The sequence below is a fragment of the Mauremys reevesii genome, unplaced genomic scaffold, assembly GCF_016161935.1.
Source record: "Mauremys reevesii isolate NIE-2019 unplaced genomic scaffold, ASM1616193v1 Contig1, whole genome shotgun sequence".
NCBI classification, from domain to species: Eukaryota; Metazoa; Chordata; order Testudines; family Geoemydidae; genus Mauremys; species Mauremys reevesii.
In genome coordinates, this window is record NW_024100715.1 from 972,812 (window position 1) to 999,196 (window position 26,385).

The 26,385-nt window shown below is 52.8% G+C and overlaps 2 protein-coding genes across 2 annotated transcripts in view; one reads left to right on the top strand and one right to left on the bottom strand.

Annotated features, from left to right (window-relative positions):
• LOC120392477 (E3 ubiquitin-protein ligase TRIM11-like) overlaps positions 1-26,385 on the top strand; it is a 58,989-nt gene that overhangs the window by 1,123 nt on the left and 31,481 nt on the right. Inside the window, exon 2 of the mRNA XM_039517257.1 lies at positions 1,912-2,300. Within this exon, the coding sequence (XP_039373191.1) occupies positions 1,917-2,300 (384 nt within the window). The 5' untranslated portion in view covers positions 1,912-1,916. The remainder of the gene's footprint in view (positions 1-1,911; positions 2,301-26,385) is intronic.
• Positions 8,227-25,430, bottom strand: LOC120392480 (E3 ubiquitin-protein ligase TRIM7-like). Its single transcript, XM_039517261.1, has 7 exons — positions 24,847-25,430; positions 22,817-22,912; positions 20,199-20,429; positions 16,832-16,854; positions 12,553-12,668; positions 11,095-11,127; positions 8,227-8,980 (listed from the first exon to the last, which is right to left on the bottom strand). Exons 1-7 carry the CDS (start codon positions 25,255-25,257, stop codon positions 8,466-8,468), a joined length of 1,425 nt encoding a protein of 474 aa, XP_039373195.1. The 5' UTR covers positions 25,258-25,430; the 3' UTR covers positions 8,227-8,465.

Genomic DNA, 26,385 nt, shown 5'->3' on the forward strand with positions numbered 1-26,385 from the left:
AGGGTGAATATACTGGTCACTGGATGAGCAGTTTTCTGTTCCCTGAGTGACCAGAGCAGGGGCTGCACTAGAGTAATCAGGAACCTGCTAGAACCAATTCAGGCAGCCAGGCTGATTAGATCCCCTGCAGCCAATCAAGGCAGCTAATCAGGGCACCTGTGTGTAAAAAGGAGCTCACTCCAGTTTGTGGGGTGTATGTGAGCAGCTGGGAGCAAGAGGCACAAGGAGCTGAGAGTGAGGGGCTGCTGCTGCTGCTGCTGGAGGATTGAGGAGTACAAGTGTTATCAGACACCAGGAGGAAGGTCCTGTGGTGAGGCTAAAGAAGGTGTTTGGAGGAGGCCATGGGGAAGCAGCCCAGGGAGGTGTAGCTGTCATGCAGCTGTTACAGGAGGGACTATAGACAGCTGCAATCCACAGGGCCCTGGGCTGGAGCCCGGAGTAGAGGGCGGGCCCGGGTTCCCCCCAAACCTCCCAACTCCTGATCAGACACAGGAGGGGTTGACCCAGACTGTGGGGGAAGATCACTGAGGTGAGCAAATCCGCCACTAACTGCAGGACCCACCAAGGTAGAGGAGGAACTTTGTCACACTAACCTTGGTCATTTTTCAGTAAGGACAATTTGAAGCAATTTGCTTTTTCGGCAAAGCCCCTATTAGCAAAACCAGCGTCTGGGACTCATGGATCAGAGAGAAGAAGGCTGCTTCTTCCCTGACTTTTTAACAACTACAAGTGAAAGTTTTTTGTAAAGGAACAAACACTTGGACAGACAAGCCTATCTGAAGACAGAGCCCTTTATTTAACATTTTTACATGTGTGTTTCAATTAAAAAAAAATGAGCCTGGAGAAACACCCCAGAGTGAAACCCCAGAACCTTAGTAACCGCTGTAAAAGCAGCAGAGTCCTGTGGCACCTTACAGACTAACAGACGTATTGCAGCATGAGCTTTCGGGGGCGAATACCCACTTCGTCGGCTGCATGCAGTGGAAATATCCAGGGGCAGGTATATATGAAATGAACAGAGACCTGAAAGCCCGTCTGCTGCCCAGCGTAAGATGTAAAGGCGTAACAAGCGGAGGAATGATGGGCTGATATGAAATATAGGAGTGATGCTAAGGGTCCCTCATGGGCACAGTGCTGACAAAGGTCTATGGTGAAGTGCTCAGAGTAATAAAAATAACATTTTAAAAAGTGAACAATTAGAAGCAGCAGATAAGACAAACCCGTGAACCGTTGCGAGACTGTGCGCAGACGTATACACGGTCAGGGATTCTTTTAACTACTTGTACTGTGCGACACAAGGATTTTTGTGGGGGTCGGGGTAGAAAGTATTTCTGAATTCTCTGGTAGCGCCTCAGGACGTTATATAGGATCAGGAGGAACTGCCGTGTCTAGGCACTGGGACGCCCTGTGCCCTTCAGGACACGGCCCTGGGAAGTGGGTCCTGAGACACATTGTCCTTTGAGAGGGGAAATAAAAAAATCTCCTCTGCCCCACCCCCTTTGTTTGCAACCATGGCAGGTGTTTCAGCCCATCGGGGTAACTGTTCCCCTCTGCCCTCTCCTGTGCCAGGTGTTTTCCCTTTGCTGCCGTCTGGGAGCCCCTCACTCCTGGGCTTAACCCAGCTCGTCCCCTCCCCTGCCCCTGCCTCCAGCTGTTTGCCCCCCTCCAAGCTCAGACTCTGCCCAACCCACCCCTGATTTGCCCCCTTTAGCCCCTGTGAACAGCTGGCAGCAGATTTTAACCCAAGGGAGGGCAGCGGCTTCAGCAGATATTACTGGGCCTGCAGCTCTCTGCCATTTCCCCCCCTTGCGAGAGATCAGAACTAACTAACTGCACTGAAGGCTCCAGGAAGGGCGGGGGCAGCTCCAATTCTGAGAAAGTGAAAGTAAAGTTTGTTCGTCTTTTTCACAGCAGCCATGTCGGCTCCGAACTGGGGGGAAAAGCTCCAGGATGAGCTGGTTTGTGCCATCTGCCTGGAGCCCTTTAAAGACCCAGTGATTCTAGACTGTGGGCACAGTTACTGCCAAGCCTGTATCACTGGCAGCTGGGGGGCCTGGGGCACAGGCCTTTGCCCCCAATGCAGGAAACCTCTCCCCGAGGCGGAGCTGAGGCCTAACAAGCAGGTGGAGGCGGTGGTGGGCATAGCAAGACGCCTAGAAGGACAATGCAAGAAACATCGAGATGATTTGAAGCTCTTCTGCAAAGAGGACCGGACCCTCATCTGCAGGGTTTGCAGAGAGTCTCGAGAACACAGAGCTCACACAGTCATTCCCATTGAGGCAGCTGCAGAGGAGTTTAAGGTAGGTTATTTGGGTGGAAATCAGGGATGGGGATAGATCGATTTGGGCACAACTCCCCTCTGCTTTTTCACTTTGCTCAGTCATTTACACTGAAGAAAAGTGGGTGTAAAATGCTGCTGGATCACAATAGTAGCGTTTGATGTCCATTTTTCACAGGCGTATGGGACTGTGCAAAGCAGAGGTGGGGGGAGGAAATCAGGGTTATTTTACCTTCCTCTTCCCACAGGGTTATTTATCCCTTCGCTGGGACTAGGGGGACCAGAAATCCCAAAACTCCTGTCCCAGCTGCTGCTGCTGGAAGTGGAGCGGTGGGGAGGACCAGGCTTGGTGTCTGGTTGATAAAGATTTCTGGGGTTGGGGACTTGTCAATCCCTAGGCCTTCTACAGTCTTTACCCCTCTACGTCCCTCTTAATTCTTTCTACAGGCCTCTTCTCTGTAGGCTCTGCTCCACCAATATTTGGAAATATTAGATTTTCCCCCTCCCCAGAGTTTTCCTGCCTGAATGTAAAGAGAGCACACAGCACCTCTCTCTCACTCTCCTTTGCTGCTGCTGCCGGTAGCCTAAGGGCTGCAGCATTAGCATAAGAGGAATGTGCTAACGACCGATCGAAAGGGAGTCGGGTTCAGATCCCGATCTGAACCCGGAGTGGTGGAGACAGGCGTAAGAGGAATGTGCTAACGACTGCTGAAGCACTCAGGAGGGGGAGGGGAGGGGGCCTCCCCTCCCCTCCCCTGGAGGAGACACAAACGGGCCAGGAGACAGACATCATTCACCTTAGCAGAAGTTGCGGCTTCCGTGAGTGTTTGACCCTATGATTCCCCCCCCCCCAGCCCCTACTCCTACCCCCAGTGAGGCGCAGCAGGCTGCACAGGGGAGGCAGGAAGCCACATGTGAAGGCAATGCCCCCTCCCCCAGCACCCACCAACCCACCCGCCACAGGAGGGATGGGAGAGGGAGGCTTCCTAGACCTGAGCAGCTAGGGCTTAGGTGAATTTTATGATACCTTGCTCCCCCGTCCCATAGCCAGCCACCACCCTGCCTACCCCACTTCTGCCCCATGCTGGGCAAGGGGCAGCCCCATCCCCCCTCCACAGTGAAGTTATGGTGAGGGGCAGCAACATGGAAGGCCACCTGTGCCCCCCCCCCCCAGTACCCATCACAGGGGAGGGGAGTGAGCTTTCTGGACCTGAGAGGGGCCCTAGCAGCATGTGCAGACTGTGTGTGCCGTGGGGGGCAGGAGGGGACCCTCCCCTGGAGCTTGGTGCCAACTGAAGGTGTTGGAGAACAAAGAGATCAGGTGGCTTCCTAATTCCTGGAAAAGAGACAAAGTGCCTGTGCGGACTTCCAGGAAGCGCATGGTGTGGAAGGGGATGCTGGGATGCTTTGGAACAACTCCATACAAAGCCAGTCAGGACTCTGGGGGAGCCTCCTCTCTCGGAGCAGACTGTCTCCAGGGCAAGAAGCTTACACCTTCCTGGGTCTGACCTCGGAGCATTCAGCCCTTCCACACTGTGCACTTTCCGCAGCGAGTCTGCCCAGGCTGGTCCTGGGGCAACCAGAGGTCCCTGCACCCCAACTCCGCAGTCAGATGCGACTCTCAGCCAGACAGTAAAACAGAAGGTTTATTAGATGACAGGGATACAGTCTAAAACAGAGCTTGTAAGTACAGAAAACAGGACCCCTCAGTCAGGTCCATCTTGGGGGTGGGGAGCCCAGACCCAAGTTCTGGGCCTCTCCCGATTTCCCCAGCCAGCTCCAAACTGACACTCCCTCCTCTGGCCTTTGTGTCTCTTCCGGACAAGGAGGCCACCTGATCTCTTTGTCCCCAACACCGTCAGTTGGCACTTTGCAGGGGAAACTGAGGCACCCACACAGTATTCAGAGAAAACATTAAGAACATTCCCACTTTGTCACAACAGCTGCAACAAAATTTAATACCGTATATTAGGTATTAATAGGCAAGTGCTGCTTCTGACTTTCCACTTTTAATTGACCCTTGTAATCTTGTGGTGCTGACGCATTGTAGCTTCATTTTATATCAGCTTACAGGGTGAGAGCGGGGCGGGGACCACCATTTTGGGCCCCACCAAAAATTATACGAACCTGCCGCCTATGCTCTAGTGAGTCATTTGTGCTGACAGCAGCAGAGGGCACCAGAGACCTTCCTCTTCCAGCACCACCGGCAGGGTGCACCTTGGGCCTCATCTTAGTGGAAATCCAGGCTTTTCCCATTCTCCAATTTCCACCAGAATCAACAGGGAGATTTCCTGGGATTTGGGAATGGATAAGAGGTGGCTTTCAAAAGCTGTTGTGTTGCAGACAGAGACTGAAAGGCCATCTGGTTGGTCCCCTTCCAGAGCCAGGGATAGAACCCAGGAGTCCTGGCTCCCAGACCCTCTCACCCTCCCAGATAACAGGGAGGGCTGCCCCTTGAAGGCAAGCCAGCCTGCCCTGTTCTCGTGTATTTTGTCATCCTTTCTAACAACTCAAGCTAGTAAACACACCAAAATGTGGCCTACTGAAAACAGCTATGTAATTAAAACAAAGCCATGGGCATGAAGTAAAAGCATAAAAACGATGCACTAGAGGCCCAGTTTAATAACCTACTCCTACCAGAGACAACAATGGGGAGGGATACCTCAGTGGTTTGAGCACTGACCTGCTAAACCCAGGGTGTGAGCTCAATCTCTATGGAGGCCATTTAGGGAACTAGGGTAAAAATCTGTCTGGGGATTGGTCCTGCTTTGAGCAGGGGGTTGGACTAGACACCTCCTGAGGTCTCTTCCAACTCTGATATTCTATGATTTAAGGAAAACAGCTCTGAAAAAATGAAGCATCTGCCAAAACACGAGCATGCTCTGGGCTTTTGCAGTTCACAAAACTATCCCTCTTGCAGGCGTATTATCTGCGCACACGCTCAGCTTTAAGATGCTAAACAGAGCTATGAGTCCACTAGAAATAGTCACGCTCTCCTCGCAAATATCATGAATATTGTCTGATACTGGAAAGGAGAGTAAAAGGCATTCACTCGGGTTTATGCGGTTTCTCTGGGTTGTCAGCTCTTACTTTGATGAATACTGCACACAGAGAACAGTAAACATAAGGAATAAAGCGACACAGATAGCAAACCAACTCACAAAAACACGTGACAATACGAAGGGAAGGAAAACATCAAGTGCTTGGTGATGGGTATTTTAAATGAGTGTTTAGGACCCAGGCTGTGTAAATACAACAGAGCCCTGTAGAAAGAAACAGGCTAGTTTCAGAGAGAGAGAGAGAGAGAGAGAGAGAGAGAGAGAGAGAGAGAGAGAGTGTGTGTGTGTGTGTGTTTGGGACAGCAACTCAAAAACTGAGAGTAGAAGCCCTGGAGCACGTTGATACAGGGCTTCAGTTTGCAGACAGATCCCTGCTTCAAAGAGCTTGCAGATAAGGTCTTCCTCCTCGAAGTATCGGGGGTAGTCGGCAGGGCCGGCTTTATGACCTGCGGGGCCCGATTCCAATACCCGGCAGCAGTCCGGGGCTTCAGCGGCACTTTGCAGGGGGATCCGCTCCGGGTCTTCTGCAGCACTGAAGGACCCCCCCCACCTCTGAAATCCCGCCGAAGACCCCCGGAGAGGGGCCTTCTTAGGCACGGGGCCCTCTTAGGCGCGGGGCCTGATTCCGGGGAATCGGGTGAATGGACTTAAAGCCGGCCCTGGTAGCTGGGTTAGTCTGCATCCAAGAACAACAAAACACCTAAGCACCACAACTAGTGCTTGGTATCTACAAGTCAATGGGAGCCCTCCGAAGAGCTGGAACTACACCAGATCACAAAGATGTGGCCGTAATGGTTTCCAATAACTCTCCCCAAACAAATTCTAAAACTTCGTGGCCATCACCTGTCTGGAACCCAACTCTAATGGAAAGGCCGAACAAATAAACAGCACCCGCGGTAAAGTTCCTCCAGTTTTAACAATTTCCCATGTATTCATTAGTAACACGGGAACTTTTTTAAAAAAATCATGAGGATCACAGTTTTCAGCCTCTGCAACACTCCACAAGATTTCTGTTGTTCAAAGAATCCTCTTCTCTCTTACCTTAAGCCTGGAACACCTCCTGTAGAAACCGGGTTTGAGATGTAACCGTGCCAATGTCAGGAGCGAGGCCTTGCCACGTGCTTCTGCTCCAGGATTCATTCACCAAAGCCCCGATCCCGCAAAGGCCAGTGCACGGGAGCCCTCCACAGGCAGAGCTGTTGGTGGGATCAGGATCTAGGACAGAGTCAATCGCGTGACAGCAGCTTCTTAAAGTGACACCAAGCAAAATACGATCACATATTTCTGTTAACTGTGGCTTGCTGAGCTTTATCTATCAGATCACTCCCACGTAGCCACATCCCCCCCATAAAACGCCAGCAACTCGCACCCCCTGCAAAGCCTGCGCCCCCCGCAGCCTGCTCTTGTCCGGCCGAGCCTGGGGCTGGGACACCCCAAACTCCCCAACCCCCCTCACCTTCTCCCTATTTCTCCCATCACTTCTTCTTCCATCTCTGCTCCAGGGTCCATGTCAGTGGCACCTAATTAGTGGGGCCAGCCTGCATTCCCTCTTCGTCCCGTTGCCCCCCCGCCCCATCATGTTCTACTGCAGGGGGCTCAAATTCCATCCATAGCCCTCGAGCCTCCTCAATGTGGCACGTGGGGCTCCAGCAGTTTTGGGGCCAAGTGCCCCCCCCCGCTGCCCCCTCACAGCGGTCTCCCCCGCCCCCGGGGGCCCCAGCTCCATGTGTCTGCTGGCCCCTCCCTGAGGCCCCGGGATGAGGCACCCCAAGTGCCCCTGTACCCAGTGGTAAGCTGCAGGGCTGTGCCTGGGGGCAGCAGCACATGGAAGCCCCCCTGACCTGCCCTGGAGCCCCAGGTAAGCGCTGCCCCCCCAACCCCCTCCCAGAGCCTGCACCCCCACCCCACATACCCCCTCCCAGAGCCTGCACCCCCACCCCACATACCCCCTCCCACCCCCAACCCCTCCCAGAGCCTGCACCCCACCCCACATACCCGCTCCCACCCCAAACTCCCTCCCAGAGCCTGCACCCCATCCCACCCACCAGCCCTCAAACTCCTTCTCAGAGCCTGCACACACCCCTTCCCCACATACCCCCTCCCACCACCCAATTTCCTCCCAAGCCTGCGCCCCCACCCCCTGCCCACAGATCAGTGTCCGATCCTCCCCTGTGTCAGGAACCACAGATCTCAGAGGGGTTCAGAGCGGTCGCCGTGTTAGTGTGTCCCAGGAAAAACAGCGCGGAGTCCTTGTGGCACCTTAGAGACCAACACGTTTATTGGGCAGAAGCTTTCGTGGGCTAAAACCCCCTTCATCGGCTGCAGGGAGTGGAATATACAGGGGGGGAGGTATAAACACACGGCACGTGCACAGAGGGGAGCTGCCGGACCGAGTCGGGGCTCAGTGCTAACGAGCCAATTCAATTAAGGTGGAAGTGGCCTGTTCTCAACAGTTGGCGAGACTCAAACGCTGCCCCCCGGGCGCTTAGGAGCTCGTCAGTCCGAACCCGCCACCCCGTGTCCTGCTAACGCAGCTGGAAGAGCCGCTGGAGGGGAGCAGAGGACTCCAGTCCTGGGCTCTGATTGGGGGAACCCTGGGGGGCCCGACGGGTCCCCAGCCTCTGTGCGCCCCAAGCCAAGGGGCAGGACGTTGTCTGTGCAGCTGGGTCCTCCCTGCCCAGCTCTGCTTCCCCTGCGACACCTGCCTCTGATCTCCTGGGAACCTCTCCCGCCTGGCGCCTGGTTTGCCCCCTGGTCTGTCCCCTCCAGCCCCCTCTTCAGCCGGCCCCCCTCCATGCTCTCCCCTCCCCCCCAGCCAGGCCTCCCGCCTGCTTCCCGCTCCCAGCCCCTTCAGCCAGGCTCCCCCCCCGCTCTCCCCCCCCAGTTGAGGGGTCTCTTCCTGGCCCTTGGCAGGGTCCCTCCCACAGGGGGCTCCCTCCTTCCTTGGTGGGACCCCCCCCCCCACATAGAGTTGGCCTCCCAGGATCACAGAGACCGATCCTAGAGCGCCTCACACAGACCTCCACAGCCACAGAGCTCCGGGTAGAGCGTCACCCCCCTTCAGCCCTGTGGGGGGTGGGGGCGGGCGCAGCTGAGTCCTCCAGGCCATAGAGATCAGGGGGTGGTGGCTAGAGGAGCTGCACAGTACAATCAACAGCCCAGAAGAATGGACGGATTCTCTCCCCGGTGAAAGAGGCCGGCGGGAAAGTGACGATCGGGTCCCAGGTACCAGCATCGAAAAACGACACCTGCCCCCGTTCATAGTCCAGATACACCCGGATCCTGCGGGGTGCTGAGCTCGGGGGGAAGGGGATGCGCTGCAGAGGGGACGTGGAAGCCCAGCACTGATCCTTACTGCACCACACAGTCCAGATCTCCTGCTCAGGGGTAAGGCTCATCCATCCCTTCCTGCTCACAGACTCCCTGGCCACCCCCACAGACCAGAATCCCCCAACGCCCACCTCCACCTCCCAGTAGTGTCGGCCCGAGGTGAATCCCTCACAGCCCAGCACACAGGTCCAACTGTCAAATCTTTCAGGGTTGTTGGGCAGGTTCTGCCGTGTGTTTCCCTCTCTCACACTTCTCCGATCCGCAGACAGGATGAGCTCGGGATGGGCCGTGTCTGGATCCAGAGTCACGTTCGCTGCAGAGACAGAATCAGAGCGTGAGGGGCAGAGCTCAGCCCTGGGGCAGGGTCTGATCGTGTCAGTGACAGAACCTGCCCCAGCTGGGGAGTGAACCAGACAACCTCCCCCCTCCCGGATTTACCCAGCTCTGCACGGGGAGCAGCGCTGAGATCTCAGCCCTGGGCCGGGGGGATTCACACCCTGACAGAGCCAGTTCAGGGGCAGAGCGAAAGGATCAGCTCGGCTGAGCCAGGCCCCAGACCCAGAGTCTGAGTCTCAGTGATTCCATCCTTGTGCTGGGGGGGAAGAAGAGGGGGGTCAGAGGGAGCTGGTTTTAAGCCACCTTTGTCCTTCCTTTAGTCTGCCTGGCCCCTCGCTCCAGGGGCCTCAGGGCTGCGAAGCAGAGAGCAGCCAGAGTGTGATGCCTCCTGTCTGTGCCCCCAGCAGAGCCGTCCCTTGGGGAGGGTGAATCGGGGCGACCGCACCGGGCCCTGCGCTTTGGGGGGCCCCGCGAGCTGGTGCGATTGGCTGGCGCGGTCGGTCCCAGAAGAGACGAATCCGTCACTTCCTCCCAGCACCCCCCTAGGGCCGGCCCTGGCCCCCAGCCTGGCCCCAGCCACTGCTACAATAACGGCTGGAGGCAGAGTTGCTGTGGAGCCCCTGTGCCAACTTCACACGGACGGGGGGGGGAGGGGGAGCTCCCTGGCACTGGAGCTATTTTCTGGGGACTGTTTCCAGGCACATTAAGGCCCCTTTGCTCTGACAGAGCAGCACGAACGGGCCTGACAGTCAGGCCCTTGAACCTTTCCCCACCTGCCCCCACCTCTCCCCACAGACGTGATCAGAGACCCTGGCAGCACAGGAGGCTCCCAGCAGATCACAGGGCCCAACAATCAGGACTTTTTAAAGGATTCTGTTGTGGGTTTTAGCTCAGTCGCCTGATGTTTGAACCCCCCTGGCCCCTCCCCAGGGCTGCGCATGTGACAGTCAGTGCTGCCCACTCTCCCACCTGTCCTGGAGAAGGGGATTTTTGCTCCTGCTGCAGGAGCTCTCACCCCCCATCTGCCCATCTCCTGCCCAGCAATTAATTCTGACCCCAGCCCCCATCAGCTCTGTCCCCGTCCAACCCCCTCAATTCAGTCCCCCAGCGCCATCATCAGCCCCCATCAGTTCAGCACCCCTCCCCCACCGCCCTCAGTTCACCCAGCACTCACCCTCTGCTCAGAACCCACCAGCAAAACAACCCCCCCCCCCAGCCCATCAGCCCCCCAATCACTTCAGGCCCCCTGCAGCCCCCAGGCCATAATAAAGCCTCACGGCCCCACCTCTGCTCCTCCTAGAGCCCTTCACCCTGCCTAGGCCTGGGGGCTACAGTGGGGGCCCCTCTTCCACTTCCCAGGCTGGCAGGGGAGCAGCTGCACTGGGGTGGTGACAGCGGGAGCCCCAGCCACGCCCAGGGCAGCTGACAGGATTTCTGAGTAAAACTCAGCCTCATTTTTACAGCTCTCAAATGTCGGGATTCTTTTAAGCCACAGCTCTATGGTGAGATCATGAGTGAGGCTTACTTTTACTCAGAAATCGCATCTCTCACGATTCATTCATGAGAGTTGGCCTGTCTGCGAACAGGTGACGTCTATCTAACCCCTTCTGACATTTTTAACATTTTTTCTCTTGACCTATAAAGTAGAGAGAAAACAGAAATGTCTATTTTTGTATGTTGGATTTTCCCATTCTTCATTGTAACACTTGTGCATTTGTTAATAATAATAATATGGCCAGGGGATGTGATGTATGCGCATAAGGAGTTCTGAGAATGAGGTGAGATGTTCCTCTCTGACTTTCCAAACGGCTCATTTTTAAACTCTTAGATCTCTGCGGAGATACACTGCTCGCTCCTCTCCCGTTCCCCAGCCCATCCGGGTAACCCAACCGCTAGTTACAAATTCTCAATTCAAACAGAGAAAAGAATCGACTTTTCTGTTTTCAGGAAAGATCTGGGCAGCCACCAGTAATATGATGCTCAGCTCCTCTCAAATGCAAAATTGAAACAAAACTTGAACTGTGGTGCTGCCAATGAGCCACCATAATTCACAGGAAAGTTTTCACTCCCCCTTTGATAGGAGAAATTTACCTTTGTCCAACCGGCACCTAGACGACAGTGAGTCTAGAGGAAGAAATGGGGGAAAAAGACGAAATGTCAGGTTGTCGTGTTTAGGGATATATTCACATTGTTAATGTTCTAACACGAAAGAAAAATGAAAAGAAAAGAAACTTTATGAAGTTCTAGTGAAGGAGGTTAAGTGCAATTCAGACCTGTACAAACTGTTACACACGTCACTATAAAATAACCCCAAACATTAAAAACTAAGGACATGACCTAAGGTTACATGACAGACCCAGAGATGTTTTACCAGCAATTACACACCTGTGGCTGGCCCATGACAGCTGACATGGGGTCGCAGGGCTCAGGCACTGGGGCTGTTTCATTGTGGGGTAGATGCTGGGGCTTGGGCAGAGGCCTGGGCTGTGGGACCCTGTGACGGGAGAGGGTCGCAGAGCCCAGGCTCCAGCCCGAGCCCGAACCTCCTGAGCCAGAGTCAGCGGACACGGGCCAGCCACAGGTGTTTAATTGCTGTGTAGAGAAACCCTCTGAAACCAACACATCATTCACAGACAGACCAACACACAGACACTGTGTCACTGATTAGCATTCAATCATTAGTACTCAGTAAATCTGGCTCATCCTTTGGGGGTCTCATTCTCTCCAGCTCAGGAGGGTAAAAGGTGGAGAATCTCTAAAGCAGGGGTGGGGAACCTACCTCTGCGAAGAGCTGCGGGAACTAGGAACGCGGGGGGGGGGGTTCCCATTTGCTGGCCCCACACCCAGGACTCTGCCCCAGCCCCCAGGTGTGGTCCCAGACTCAGCCCCCTTACCCCATCCTGCCCCTCCCCTCCCGGGGCCACGACCCAGTCTTGGTCCCCGCTCTGGGGAGAGGGGGCACAGACAGGGGTAAGGGGGGTGCCAGGTGAAGTGTTTGGGGACCACTGGCTTTCAGCTCCCCCACTGTAAAAATTCTTCCAGCGCCACTGCCTCTGCAATCCCTGCGCGGCTGGAGCTGCGCACGCCAGCTCGACCTGCTGCGGGGGGAAGCCCCGAGCCTCCACACCCCCTCTCTGTCCCCCTGCAGGTGAGTGGTCAGCGACTGATTTTTAATGTGGGTCAATGGCCCCTGATAGGAAAACGGTTCCCCAGCCCTGCTCTGAAGCAAGAGAGGGACTGTGGTGACACCGGAGGCCTTGCAGACAAACAATCCAAACAAACATACTCCAGAAACAGTGAATTCAGCAGGAAGCTCAAGCTCAGGTTAATGTTCACAGCTGCTAGGAAAGGAAACCCCCAGGGGGTCCGAATGCAGCCCCCTAACGCAGTGTGTGTGGGCCGTACTGAGAGCTGGGTAGGGAATTCATAGCTTCCAAATGATTAGCTGGCGATCTCCATCCACAATCATTGTCCCGAAGAGATTTCCCCAGCTCTGTCTGTTATCAGTGTAACATAGGTGAGAAAATTCCCCAGGTGACTGGTTATTACCTGTGAATTCCTTCATTCTGGTCTCCAGAGGTGCATTTCTTTGAGAAGATTTCCAGATTCTCCATTTCAGTTCAGAAGAAAAGGCCCCTGGGTTCTGAAACTTCTCCCTCTCGCATCTGAAGAACAACCCAGTGTTACTCGCTGTGGAGTTCGGTCATGTTTGTGTTTTACTAACATGTATTTTACTCTAGTGAATGGCTGTAGCTCAGCAGACCCTGGAGGTTAAATTCTCTGTTGCCCCAGGAACAGGTCCAATCCCAGCTTTGACCCTACAAGTTTCCCCTTCGTTTAGGTGAGACCGATACTGGAAAACTGCATCCATTTCTGGTGTCCCCACTTTAAAATGGACGTTGAAAATGTGAAGCCGGTGCAGAGAAGACCCACAAATCTGATGTGAGGGCTGGTGAAAATGCCTTGTCCTGAGAGATCCCTGGCACTTGAGTGTGGGGTATAAATGCCGATGTGACGCAGCAGGGACTGGGGAGCATTGACCTGGGAATGTTGCAGGGGAGTTTTACGGGGACTGTCTGCATTGGGGATGGGAGACGTTCCTTGAGGGAAGATACCTGGGCGTGTAACATGTGAGCCCAGGAGAGGGGTTGGGCCAGAAGACACCTTCTGCCCCGGAAACGGGCCAAAGGCTGGAGGAGGAGCTGGGGAGAGGCTGGGGGAGACGGCGGGAGCGGGGTTCAGTTTAGAGCTGGCTGGGGAAATGGAGGGAGCCCCAGGACTGGGGTCTAAGCTCCCTGCCCCACAGAAGGACTTGACTGAGGGGTCCTGGTTGTACCTTCAAGCTCTGTTTTGGGCCGTGTTCCTGTTGCCCCATAAACCTTCTGTTCTACTGTCTGGGTGAGAGTCACGGTGAATCGCAGGAAGTGGTGGGTGCAGGGCCCTGACTCCCCCACACTCCATGACAACCGTCATGGGGAGAACAGACTTGGCACTAAAGGGCTCCTCAGGTTAGCAAACGAAGGCAGAACAAGGACCGATGGCTGGAAGCTGAAGGCAGAGAAATGCCCATGGGAAATCAGACAGACATTGTTAGCAGTGCGGGTGCATCAACCATTGGTAGAAACTGCCCAGGGAAGTGGTGGATTCTCCATCTCCTGACAGGGCACCACAACAGGGGGGCCGTGGCCCTATCAGTTTAAAGGTGGGCGAGCTCTGCTCTCTGCCTTGGTACCTGCCTGAAAGGTGAGTGATGGGGGAGGGGGCGGAGAGGAGTGAGGAGGGGGCGGGGTCTCAGGGGAAGAGGCGGAGCAGGGGTGGGGCCAGGGTTTGGGCACCGCTGGCCCCCCCCACTTCTAGGCAGCCTCAAGTGTTACTGTCTGTTGATGTCGGTAAATCAGGACTGACTGGCTTTCTGGAAGGTGCTTTAGTCAACACACGTGGGATTTAGTCCAATACAAGTCATTGGGCTGAGCACAGGAATAACTGGGTGAAATTTAAGGACCTGACACACGTCAGCACCAACTCTGTGGGGGCTCCGGGGCTGGAGCACCCGTGGAACAAAAATAGTGGGTGCTCAGCACCCAGCAGCAGCCCCACAGATCAGCTTCCACCGCTTCCCCCCCCAGCTTTACACTAGTTGCCTTTCAGCTGCACTGAATGTCCCCTCGGTCTTGTATTGTGAGTGTAGCAAAGAGTCCTGTGGCACCTGATAGACTAACAGACGTATCGGAGCATGAGCTTTCGTGGGTGAATCCCCACTTCGTCCTGCTCCAATACGTCTGTCAGTCTACAAGGTGCCACAGGGCTCTCTGCTGCTTTTACAGACTAACACGGCTCCCCTCCGATATTGTGAGTGTGGGAAGCAGGATCCCCTGACGTATCCCGTACCCCACTGAAGGGAGATAATTAGGGACAATCCTTGTGGTGATGTAGATGCCCATCGTACCAGGACCTGGCGTGAGACCCACTATCCCATTTCAAAGATAAGAACATAAATTATCTAGCTCTTTGGATACATATGATGGTCAGTCCACTAGGTCCGGAGTTCTCAGCTTACAAGGCCAGTGTGTGTCCACCCCACACTGGGGGACGGCAAACGCCTGAATGAACCGGCACTGCCCAGGGAGCCGGGAGCAGTGGGAGTCGGTGCAGTTCTGGGAGGCAGGGCTGGAGCTGGGGGGAACTGGCTGGCGCCTTCTATTGCTGGTTCGCCAATGGCTGGGAGATGAGCCATGTAACACGGCCGGGCGGGTCCCTGCCCACAGGTGTCTGTGTCAGCGCAGGGCCTGTCAGGCTTGTAGCTCGACATCAGCATCACGGGGCGAGAGGCAGCCCAGGTTGGGGATCTGGAGGGCTCAGCAGTGCCACAGTCCAGGCTGCACCCCGGGACCCCGTCGCACTGATGTAAATCTCCCTTGTGGCCAATTAAACCGATTCCTCCTTGTTCTGCCCTCAGGGGACGTGAAGAACAACTGGTCACCGCTCTCTGCAGAACAGCCTCAGGCAGATCTGGAGACTGTTATCAGGCCCTGCCTCAGTCTCCTCTTCTCTAGACTGAACACACCCATTTATTGCAACCTTCCTCACAGCTCGTCCAGTCTAAACCTCGGGTCACTTCTGTCGCTCTGCTCTGAACTCTCCCCAATTTCTCCACATCCTTCTCACAGTGCGGTGCCCAGAACCGGACACAGTTTTCCAGCTGAGGCCTCCCCGTGGCAAGAAGGGGGGAACAACGTCCTCCTGTGTCTGACCCTGACACTCCTGTTAACACACCTGTGCTGGGTGCTCACCCCACATCAGCCCCCGGAAAGGGTGAAGGAAGCAGAGAACGAGGAGATTGGGGAGACAGGCCACACACGGGGGGTTCAGGCCAGAGCAGTGACCCCTGGCTGGACGATGAAGCTCAGCTGAGCAGGTGGGGGCTGGGCTAGTGCAAAGCCAGGCAGGTGGCAGCAGAAATGGCTGCAGTGAGGAGTCTGCAGCCCCCCTGTGCACTCGACAGGGCAGGAGGGACCCAGGCAGAGAACAGCCTGCTGGGAGCCGGGCCCTGGGGGAGGGAGTGTTAGACTCACAGGGCCAGAGGGGGCTGCCAGGGTCACCTGGTCTAACCCCCGTCAGAGAGCAGGGGGGAGACGAAGGCCTGTGGGAGGGGAGTGGGGAGCAGCCCAGGGAGGGAGCAGACGTTGCCTGCATGTGGCAGGGTCCCTGGGCTGGAGCCTGGAGCAGTGGGCGGCTCGAGTTCCCCACCCAGCCCCGGCTGGAGCGGCATTGCCTGGGCAGTGGGGCCAGCGAGACTCTGCCCCCCAGCAGGGGAACCATTCAGTGACCTGGCTGGGGGCTGAGACACGCAGAGGAAGCTGCAGCTCCTGGGGGGAGAGACGAGGCTGCAGAGTGAGAGAGAGACAACAGGGGAGAGACGCCAGGGGAGGGGTTGGCCCTGGAAGAGCTAATCCCCAGAGCAGCCAGGAGGGGGCAGCACCTGCGGTGAATACAGCAACCTGGGACAGCCTCCCACAGTGACATCTGCCTTTTTCACAAGAGCATCACCCTGCCGCCTCCTTCACTGTGTGACCCACTGCAACCCCCAGAGCTTTTCCCGCAGTCCTGCTGCCGCCCCAGTGACTCCCCATTTCCTAGTTGTAGGTTTGATTTTTCCTCGCAACGTGCAGCACTTTGTCTCCATTGAATGTTCCCTTCAATTGATTTTAATCCTTCCTCCCTCGGCCCTGTGTCTCTTGTGTCTATTTAGACTGTAAACTCCCTGGGGCAGGGCCTGTCTCTGTCTGTGCCTGTGCAGCACCCGGCACGTTGGGCCCTGATTTTGGCTTGAGCCTCCAGGCACAGCCATAGCGCTACTGATAACAGCACGTTATAAACTCCTCAGAGCAGGGAACGTCTCTTCCATCGTATCTCCTGCCCGCCCAGCACACGGCTAGAGCTCACTGCACAATTTGAAACAATTAACAAACAGCCCATTGAACAGTCATCAGATGGCCCTGACTTTCCATCCCTACCGACCTGGGTGGAGTTTGGAGTCTATGACCTAGAAATGAGAGACCCATTCTCCATCCCCGATCTCCTGAGGTCTCCATTCCACCAGCCACACTACAAATAACACCCCTGTCTGTAGGTCAATCACTCTTTTCTCAGGCTGCTCTATTCTGGAGTCTGGTCACAATGACAACAGCCCCGAGATTAGATGTAACAGGGGGAGATTGGGAACCAGCCCCACACTCTGCACTGCTGGGCCGTGGGGAGCCAGGTCTCATGTCCAAAATCCCTTCCCTGCCCTGGGAAGTGAAAGGGAGAGTGAGAAGGAGCCACCTACCTGCTCAAGGTGCCTTTGATGTCCTAGAGGGGAGAGAGAAAAGGAAATTCAGTCCCAGCTCTCACACTAAGGATCCCTCCTGCTCTGGAGGGGACTCACTTGGTCTTCACAGTTTGATGTTCAAAGACAAATTATTTGTTATTTATTAATGCCAAAAAAAAAACATTCAATGTGTTGCCTTTGCTCTTTCGGGGAAGTTTTCTGACTGCAGGAGCTCGGCCCAGGAAGTTTGTATACGGAGGCACACAGGCTCTTCGTGTAATGACATTTGGATAACCACCCGGCACATGGAATTAAGGGCTCAGTTTTGTGATGTGCTGAATGAGGATCCTCCTAACACTCACAGGTGTGGGGAAGATCCCCTCCTGCAGACTCCAGTGGGGCCAGAGAGAGGGATGCCTCCGTGCTGTGCTGCCCCGAGCTGTAAACTCTCTCCCCACTCGCCCACAAACACTCTGAAGGCCTGTCCTGTGGGCTTCTTGACAGTCACAGGAAGGTGGGGCTGGGTGAGAGCAGTGGGTTTGGGGTACAGAGTAACACAGGGCCAATCACCATCCTACACTCCAGGTTCAATGCAGGACACCTGAGGAGTGAAGAATGCTGCCCACAGCAGATACTGGTCGCAACAGAGAATCTGACCCTAAATATCAGCTAGAGACGTCCAGGATGCTACGTTTTATTTCTCTTTTTTTTGTTTTGTTGTTGTTGTTTTTTTTTTTTGCTAGTTAGAGGCGTTTTTTGAAAAATAAAATCATGAGAAGGCTTTTGGAATTCTAACGACTACTTACATGTCCAGGCTACCATAAGTAACGAACAGTTTCCCTGTCTAACTTCAGTTCTGGCAGAGAAAAAAATCACCACAGCCTCAGACCTCATGTATCAATTTTAAGGCCAATATTTTCCCTTTTTGTGATATGTAGGAAAAGTGGCAAAATCTGGCTTTAAATGGAATCTTAGCCTCAGGCTGTGGCTACACTTAGCGCTTCAAAGCGCTGCCGCGGCAGCGCTTTGAAGCGCTAAGTGTAGTCAAAGCGCCAGCGCTGGGAGAAAGCTCTCCCAGCGCTGTCCGTACTCCACCTCCCTGTGGGGAATAATGGACAGCGCTGGGAGCCACGCTCCCAGCGCTGGGTCTTTGACTACACTGGCGCTTTGTAGCGCCGCAATTTGCAGCGCTGGAGAGGGTGTGTTTTCACACCCTGCTGCAGCGCTGCAAATTTGTAAGTGTAGCCAAGCCCTCAGTCTTAGCTATTTCCATAATTAGAGTGGTTCCATCTTTAATCTTTGGTGTTAGCGTTTGGAACACAGGAAATGCAAGACTGGCTCAGACCGGACGTCCATCTAATCAGTATTCAGTCTACCAAGGTGGACAGTGCCAGATACTTCAGAGGAAGGTGTAAAATAATCTACACCCCACATTCTCATCCTTCTCTCTAAGCGACTGGCTGAAGCAATGAAACATGAGGTTTAATATCACTCTGGATATTGTGTTATCCACAGAAATATTCTCTCACTTTTTGAGTTTTGCTAAATGCTTGGTCTCAACAATATCCAGTGGCAATGAGTTCCACAGTCTAATTACGCTATGTGTGAAAAAGTGTTCACTGGATCAGTTTTTTAATTGGTCACCTTCTAATTTTATTGAATTTCCCTTTGTTCTGGCATTATGAGACAGGGAGAACAGAATTCAGAGATTGCCAGTTTTGGAGGAGCCTTCTCTAACTAGAATTCAGATGAAGATTTTTTTTCATTTAGGACTTGATCCTATGCCCGTTGTACTCCGGAAGTGTATTTTCATTAACTTTAATGGGCATTTTATCAAGACCTTAAAGAAAACTAATGTATATTTTAGCAATACTGTATGTTCTGACCTTTCACTCTGTGATGCTCTGCAGCTCGGGGGAACACCCTGCACGTCCATGTTCATCCTTATAACATGATTGTGGGGTATCCAGTGCAAAGTTTGTCATCTCGGGTGTCTTCAGAAGGCTCATGATGCACTGAGAATTGTTGTTACAGTGATGTTATAGGTTGTAAGTTCATCTATATAGTCATATGGCTGAGAATGTGTCCTCATGGCTTAAAACAAGCCCAAGCAAAACTCTCCAGGAGCAGAGAGGCAGTTCACACCTCATCAGGGCATGGATGGGACATCCCCAGCCCAGCCTCACAGGAACCAAGGACACTGGCCTAGGCAGCAACAAAGGATCTTTTGGACTTTCAAGTGAGTCACCCGCTTCCCTTGGTCAGTTTGGGACTGTGATGAGGTAATGCTGACCTGACTCTGGTGGGGGGGGGGGGGCAATGCCAAGAGGGAAGAAAGAACATGATAAAAGGGAGAGATGTTTGCCAGGCTCTTCCTGTCTCTTCCACCTACATCTACAGATCAAAGGGGAGAGCCTGGCTGAAGGGCAACCAGCCGGTGGTGAGAAGCATCTAAGTTTGTAAGGACATTGAAAGTGTTAAGATCAGTTTAGAATGCGTTTTGCTTTTGTTTCATTTGACCAAATCTGACTTCTTGTGCTTTGACTTACAATCACTTAAAATCTGTGTAGTTAATAAATCTGTTGGTTTAGTCTACCTGAAGCAGTGTGTTTGGTTTGAAGTGTGTCAGAAACTCCCCTTGGGATAACAAGCCTGGTACATACCAGTTTCTTTGTTAAATTGACAAACTCATATAAGCTTGCAGTGTCCAGCGAGCATAACTGGACACTGCAAGATGGACGTTCCTAGGGTTGTGTCTGGGACCGGAGAGATTGGCTAATACAGGGGCAGGCAACCTATGGCATGAGTGCCGAAGCTGGCACGCGAGCTGATTTTCAGTGGCACTCGCACTGCCTGGGTCCTGGCCACGGGTCCAAGGGCCTCTGCATTTTAATTTAATTTTAAATGAAGTTTCCTAAACATTTTAAAAACCTTTTTTACTTTACATACAACAATAGTTTAGTTATATATAATGGAGTTATAGAAAAAGACCTTCTAAAACCATTAAAATGTGTGACTGGCATGCGAAACCTTAAATCAGAGTGAATAAATGAAGACTTGGCACAGCACTTCTGAAAGGTTGCCGACCCCTGGACTAGTGTCATTCGGTTGCACAATCCAAGCAGTGGCTGGCCAAAAGTGCTCCCTCACGTAGCTGGGAGCAGTTTACATGCCAGCGGCTGTGCGTGAACAGCCCTGGAGTGGGGGTTCTCACAGCGTAGCAGGGCAAGGCTCGCTCCCAGAGTCGAGGACTGGAGTGACCTAGCAGATCACTGGTCCAGATAACACCAGGGGAACGTCACACACTCCTACACTCCAAAAGTGAAGGCTTAGGAGACTTTCTTGCCCTGAGAAAGGTTCTGGGGTGTTTCTAACACCGTCTCACCTGCAGGAATTCACTCGCCGGCAGCTGGCACTTCTGCTCCATCTCACTTATCAGGGAACTGAAAGAGGATAGTTCCTCAGATAGTTTAGAAACATATTCATCCCTCCTCTTTTCAATTTCCTTATTCAGCTCTTCCAGCTGGGCCAGCAGGAGTCGCTCTTGTTCCTCCAGAAACTGGCGCAGTTGCTGAAATTCAGCCACAATCTTTTGCCTCCCAGTTTTTAGCTGTTTCTGAAATGACGAGATACAAACAGAGAAATCATGGGTCAAGGACAGGAACACGGAGTGAGTTATGGGACATTTTGTAAAGCCTCATGTATGCACATGGGAGCATGTCATTGCAACCCCGTAGAATTTAACTCCTGATATGTTATGGAGAACAAACTCTGTGCTCAGCAGACAGATGATTTTCCAATGAATTCTGAAGAACCCTAACTGGTGGTTAGACTATGAATCTATCTTGCATTATTAGGATATTCTGTTATCAGTGGTGTCTAGAAAAGAAGATCCTTCAAATAACAGGAAGGACTGCAGGTGTGGGATCCAGAACGGGACAGGCAAGGATTACTTCTGGGGAGCAAACAGTAGAACCCAAACTCGGAAGCGCTTGACTTGAACTGGGGAAGAGATTCTCCCCACAAAATACACCCAGATGAACAGGGCCGTGTTTCTAAAACTGGCTTCAAAATTAGAGCCCCAACAATTGCTGACGAGTTTTGAATTCACATTTTGTCAGATCATAAATCTCCAATTTTAACCCACACAGGGATTCTGAGCACAAATTGGGTGGCTGGCAAGACACCTATTTGCATGTTCAGATCTGAGTTTGCAGGGCACTTAGAAACGTGCGCATGTGAACTGGACAAAAGCCCGTCAATTCATGCTCTTGCTGGAGCTCTCTAGCGCCTGCTACCCCGGGAGCAAGAAACTTGCATCATCTTTAGAACCCAGATCTTCTTCAGGGCAATGTCCAGCAGCGATATCGCTAGGGCCTGTTCCAAAGCTCACCACAATGAACAGGAGTCTTTCCAATGACTTCAGTGGGGTTTGGTCAGGTGTTAAGTGACCAGCCTTCTCCGGGGCAGCAGATTTCTATAGCGGCTGCCTGCACTGTTCTGTTGTAGTTATTGTTCGAGGGTTTCCCTTAACCCCTCCCCTGGTTCTTGTCTCGCAGACAGAAAGCAGGAGACCAAAAGTCCAAAGTGCAGGAAATGCGACGCTTACTGGGGTTAGTTCCAATCAAGCATATCCAGAGCTCCACATGCCAGCAGAGCCTTTATCCTGCGTCCCCCTTCCTGGCTCTGATGCCGCAGAGCCTTTACCCCGCGTCCCCCTTCCTCCTTCTTAGCAGGTCCACATATACCTGCAGTTCGCACCCCTAGTCACACCCCTTACAACTTATGGTCCTGTTCCGTTCTGGAGGGTCGGGAGTCTGGGGTCCTCATCCCACTTCTTCTGCGCCCCATGGGAGGGATGAGGAGTGAGGTTGTGCTTGAGCTTGGCTTGAGAGAGGAGCCAGGCAGCCTTCCAGTGTGTCTCCTCATATGTTACACTCCCACCTACCCTCTAACACTTTATCTGTTCATATCCGTTCCCATTATACTAACAAACCCAGCCAGCCAGGCAGAAGCCACACACCGTGTCTTTGTCCTTCACACACATTAGTAAGGATGTCAGAGCATCACAAGTCAAACCCAAAATTCTATCTCAGGTTCACAAACAGGCTCATATGCCAACAGTTCTGTCTGTTGACAGTAAAGCCAAAAACTGGGGGAGGAATTTGCAAAAAATTTTGAAATGTCAAAGTTGTTTCCATTTTTCAGTGTTCAAAATGGGACTTTTAATTTGTTTGAAAAATATCATGAAATAACGTGAAAAAAATCACATTTCTGTTTCCCCTTTTTTCTAAAATGTAATAAAATAAAGTCCATTTCCACCACCCCATTTGTTCCTTTTATTCCATTCTGTCTGGAACGCTTCAAAAGTTCTCCCATTTTAGAAAAATTGTCAAAAAGAAAAAGGAAAAAACTAGGAGAAAAAACCTGGAAATTATTCATGTGATTGTATCAGTGGCAAAAAGGAGTAAATGGGGAAACAAAGGAATTAAAAAAAACATTTAAAATTTTGAAAAACTTTCAGCTTTTTACAAGCAAAATGAAAACTTCAATTTGAAATGAAAATAAACATTGTGTTCATTCTGAAATTTCCTGTAAAAAAAAAATGTTTTTTATTTATATATTTATTTATTTGCAAAAGACAGTTTCCCAGGGGAAAAAAAAAGTGTTTTCTAATAAATCCCATTTTGCTACAGAACATTTTTGTGGCTGAAAATTTTTTACCAGCTCAAGTTGAAAGACTAAAGGAGAAACTACTGTCAGCTCAAGAAATTACATTCACATTATCAATGGAAATATTTGGATTATTAAACCTCTTTCCTTAATGCTCCATTTTCCTGTTTACACTCGATTAAAGCAAAACAGTTTTTCTTTACAATCAGAATAAAAAGCAATAATCTTCCATGGAAGGGAAGATGTTTCTCACTGTTCTTCTTCCCTTAGACTAAGCAGAGTATCAATAACGTCCCAGTGCACATTTGCCTGAGTAAGAACGGCACCTACCAGTAGTTCCTGGCTTGTATTTTCCCCACTCGATTTATATGACAGAATCTCGTCTCTCTCTTTTTTCCAACTCTCCAAATGTCTCTGAATTTGTTCCTAACAAAAGAAAAACGGGTTTAGTTTCGGTTGCCTTTGGAGGGTTTTCCCCCCATTTATTTATATTTTCAAGAATATTAAATGCATAATAAAATGGGCGAGAGCTCTAGCCACATGACTGTACAGTCCTTCTCACGGTCTCTCTCTCTCCCACAAATCCCCAGTGGAACAGCATCAACAGGAATATCCCATAGAAAGGTGGCAGGTCCCTGTTCCAATTCCTTCTCCTCACCAGGTGGAAGAGGGACTTGAACCTGTGGCCTCCTATGTCCCAGGTGAGTGCTCTAAACACTGGGCTAAAGGGAGAGCTCTGTGTGTGTGAACTCACCTGAGGGGCCTCAGGCCACCTACCAGGCCAGGCCCCACACAGGAGTTCGGTGGCCTAATACTGATCTTCCCTGGGGCTCAGGTGGGAGACGGGCATCGGGATGCAGTGAGCAGGGCCAGAAGCAGAAACACGGGTGCTGAGGGAACTAGTTACTGAACACACAGACGCCGAGGGAGTTTAGGCACCGACAGGGCTCAGCAGGAGTTTTGTGAATTGCAGTGGAGGCTCCAACGGGGGTTTAGGCACCTAAGTAAATACTGTGAATCTAGGCCTCCCGGACAGGGAAACTAAGCTAAGGAGGAGCTGGACGGAGGCTTCACTTCCTCACTGCACAGGTGTTCACACTCCGCTCATGCTCACTGCGACTTTTCTGAGCAGTCTCACAGAACCACATTCTCATCCAGGGCATGTTTTGATATATCACCGGCCTTGGCATTTCTAAGTGGGCCTGAGAAATAATCTTCCCCCCTCCCCCTACGCATAATCATTCCTGACCCCCCCATCCCCCACTAAGCGCTGGGATTGCCGGAGAATGTCGGGGAGAGTCAGTGAGAGGAGTCACTGGGACACAGTCCAAACAGATCTAACCCAGTGACACACAGACACTGGCGGCATGTGGCAGCTTTAATTCTTTACCGCCCCACCCCCTACCCAAAAAGGGCAGCCGAGCTTGAGCCCTGCAGCCACAGTGATTACGGTACATCAGTGAGATTCTCAAGACTCCCTGCTAGAAAAGGTGTTTAACGTGGCTCGGGTTTTACTATGGAGGGGGACCAGAGGGAGCACGGGGGGTGTTGCTGGCTGAGGAGGAAAAGATGGCAAGGAACGGACATAATCCTTCCCCAGTTCCTAAAGCCGGCGGGTTCTCCTCCCTGATCCTCCCCCTCCTGCCCCCCCCCCCCGGATAACAGGACCCTGGATCTTCATTTTGAAAATATGGGCGCCCTGCCCCTGCCCCTGCAGATTTCAAGCCATCTGCTGGAATGGGCCAGGCCCCCAGCCGATGTCCATCCTGTATGAGCAGCAAACCCTGCTGCCCCCACCCTGCAAGGAGTAAAAGGAAACTGTGTGAGCTGAAGCGGGTGGAGTTTCCTGCCCCCCCCCCCCCCAATGGATTTTTCCCTGCACAGGGGATGCCCTCGCTCTAGGGCGCACAAGTCATACCCTGCTTTACACATCCTGGTGCTATTACAGCCGTACAGCCCTGCTGGCGTGGGTGTAGTTACACCTCTATAACGGTGTATCGCCTAGTCCTGTATGGAAAGGGGAACAGGCCTTCCTGGCATCAGGCACCTTTATACCAGCACAACTTGTATCCGCACTGGGGGGGTTTGCTGACATAACTCTTTTATTTAAAATATATATATATATATATATCCCCCCACTCCCCAGCACAGGTCAGTACCAAAACTATATGCAGAGCAGGCCTTAAAAACGTGTCTCCTCAGCATCTCCCTGTATAAAATCCCTGGTTTCTCTACCTTGTGATTGTAGGAAGCTCGTTTTAGGACCTTGCTGGGTTTCTATTCTCAGATGGCTCTGGTCTGATTGTTCCAGCCTGTCTGGCCTGGGATGCGGCCCACATGCAAACAGGACTAATTCTTACCTGGTAATCCTGGGCCGCCTCCTTGATAGGAAGCACGGGGTGGTCCTTGTGGCTGCGGGACTCTCTGCACACCAGGCAGATCGGGGTTTGATCCACTTCGCAGAAGAGTTTCAAAAGCTCCTCGTGTTTTTCACACGCTCTCCCCCCGCTTGGCGCTGGGAATTTTTTGGCTATTTCCAGCACGTTCCTGAGCCCCCGGTTGGGCTGGAACTCCCCTGCCCGGAAGGGGTCCCTGCACTCAGGGCAGGGACACCGGGGGGAGGTTCTGGACTCCTGGCAGTGCTGAGCGATGCAGGCTCGGCAGAAGTGGTGCCCGCACTTGATGTGAATCACCGAGTCGTTAAAATAAGCCAGGCAAACGGAGCAGGTAACAGCCTCCTGCAGCTCCTGTATCCTCCCTCTTGCGGCCATGGGCACCTAGGAGAAAGAGGAAAGTCACTTTCACTTTCGCTTCGCTCAGCAATGGGTCTCTCCCGATTGCAGCTGGTCTCCGCCCTTCCTGCACCAGCTGCCTCACTGCTGATCTGATGTGAATGTGTTCGCTGGGCCTGGGATCCTTCAGCTGTGGAAAGGAGAAAATATGAGATAGGGTTCTGCTGGGAGCCAGGACAGAGGGGAAGCAGTGGAGCATGTAAGAGCAGGGCTGCTGGGTCCTAGAGAGAGCCCAATGCAGCACAGGCTGAGGGAGGGGGCTGGCTGCTGGGGTCTCTGGAAAGGGGAGGGAGCTCACCTGTGAGTGTGACTCTTTCCCCCCAGCTGAGGTGAGGCAGGCATAGGCGGCAGGTTTGTATAATTTTTGGTGGGGCCCAAAATGGTGCCCCCCCCCGCTCCCACCCTGTAAGCCGATATAAAATGAAGCTACAATGCATCAGTGCCACAAGATTACAAGGGTCAATTAAAAGTGGAAAGTCAGAAGCAGCACTTGCCTGCTTCAATATACAGTATTATATTTTGTTGCACCTGTTGTGATGAAGTGGGAATGTCCTTAATATTTTCTCTGAATACTGTGTGGGTGCCTCAGTTTCCCCTGCAAAGTGCCAACTGACGGTGCTGGGGACAAAGAGATCAGGTGGCCTCCTTGTCCGAAAGAGACACAGAGGCCAGAGGAGGGAGTGTCAGTTTGGAGCTGGCTGGGGAAAAGGGGAGAGACCCAGAACTTGGTTCTGGGCTCCCCACCCCACAAGATGGACCTGACAGAGGGGTTCTGTTTTCTGTACTTACAAGCTCTGTTTTAGACTGTATCCCTGTCATCTAATAAACCTTCTGTTTTACTGTCTGGCTGAGAGTCACATCTGACTGCGGAGTTGGGGTGCAGGGACCTCTGGTTGCCCCAGGACCAGCCTGGGCAGACTCGCTGCGGAAAGTGCACAGTGAGGAAGGGCTGAATGCTCTGAGGTCAGACCCAGGAAGGTGTGAGCTTCTTGCCCTGCAGACAGTCTGCTCCGAGAGAGGAGGCTCCCCCAGAGTCCTGACTGACTTTGTATGGAGATGTTCCAAAGCATCCCAGCATCCCCTTCCACACCATGCGCTTCCCGGAAG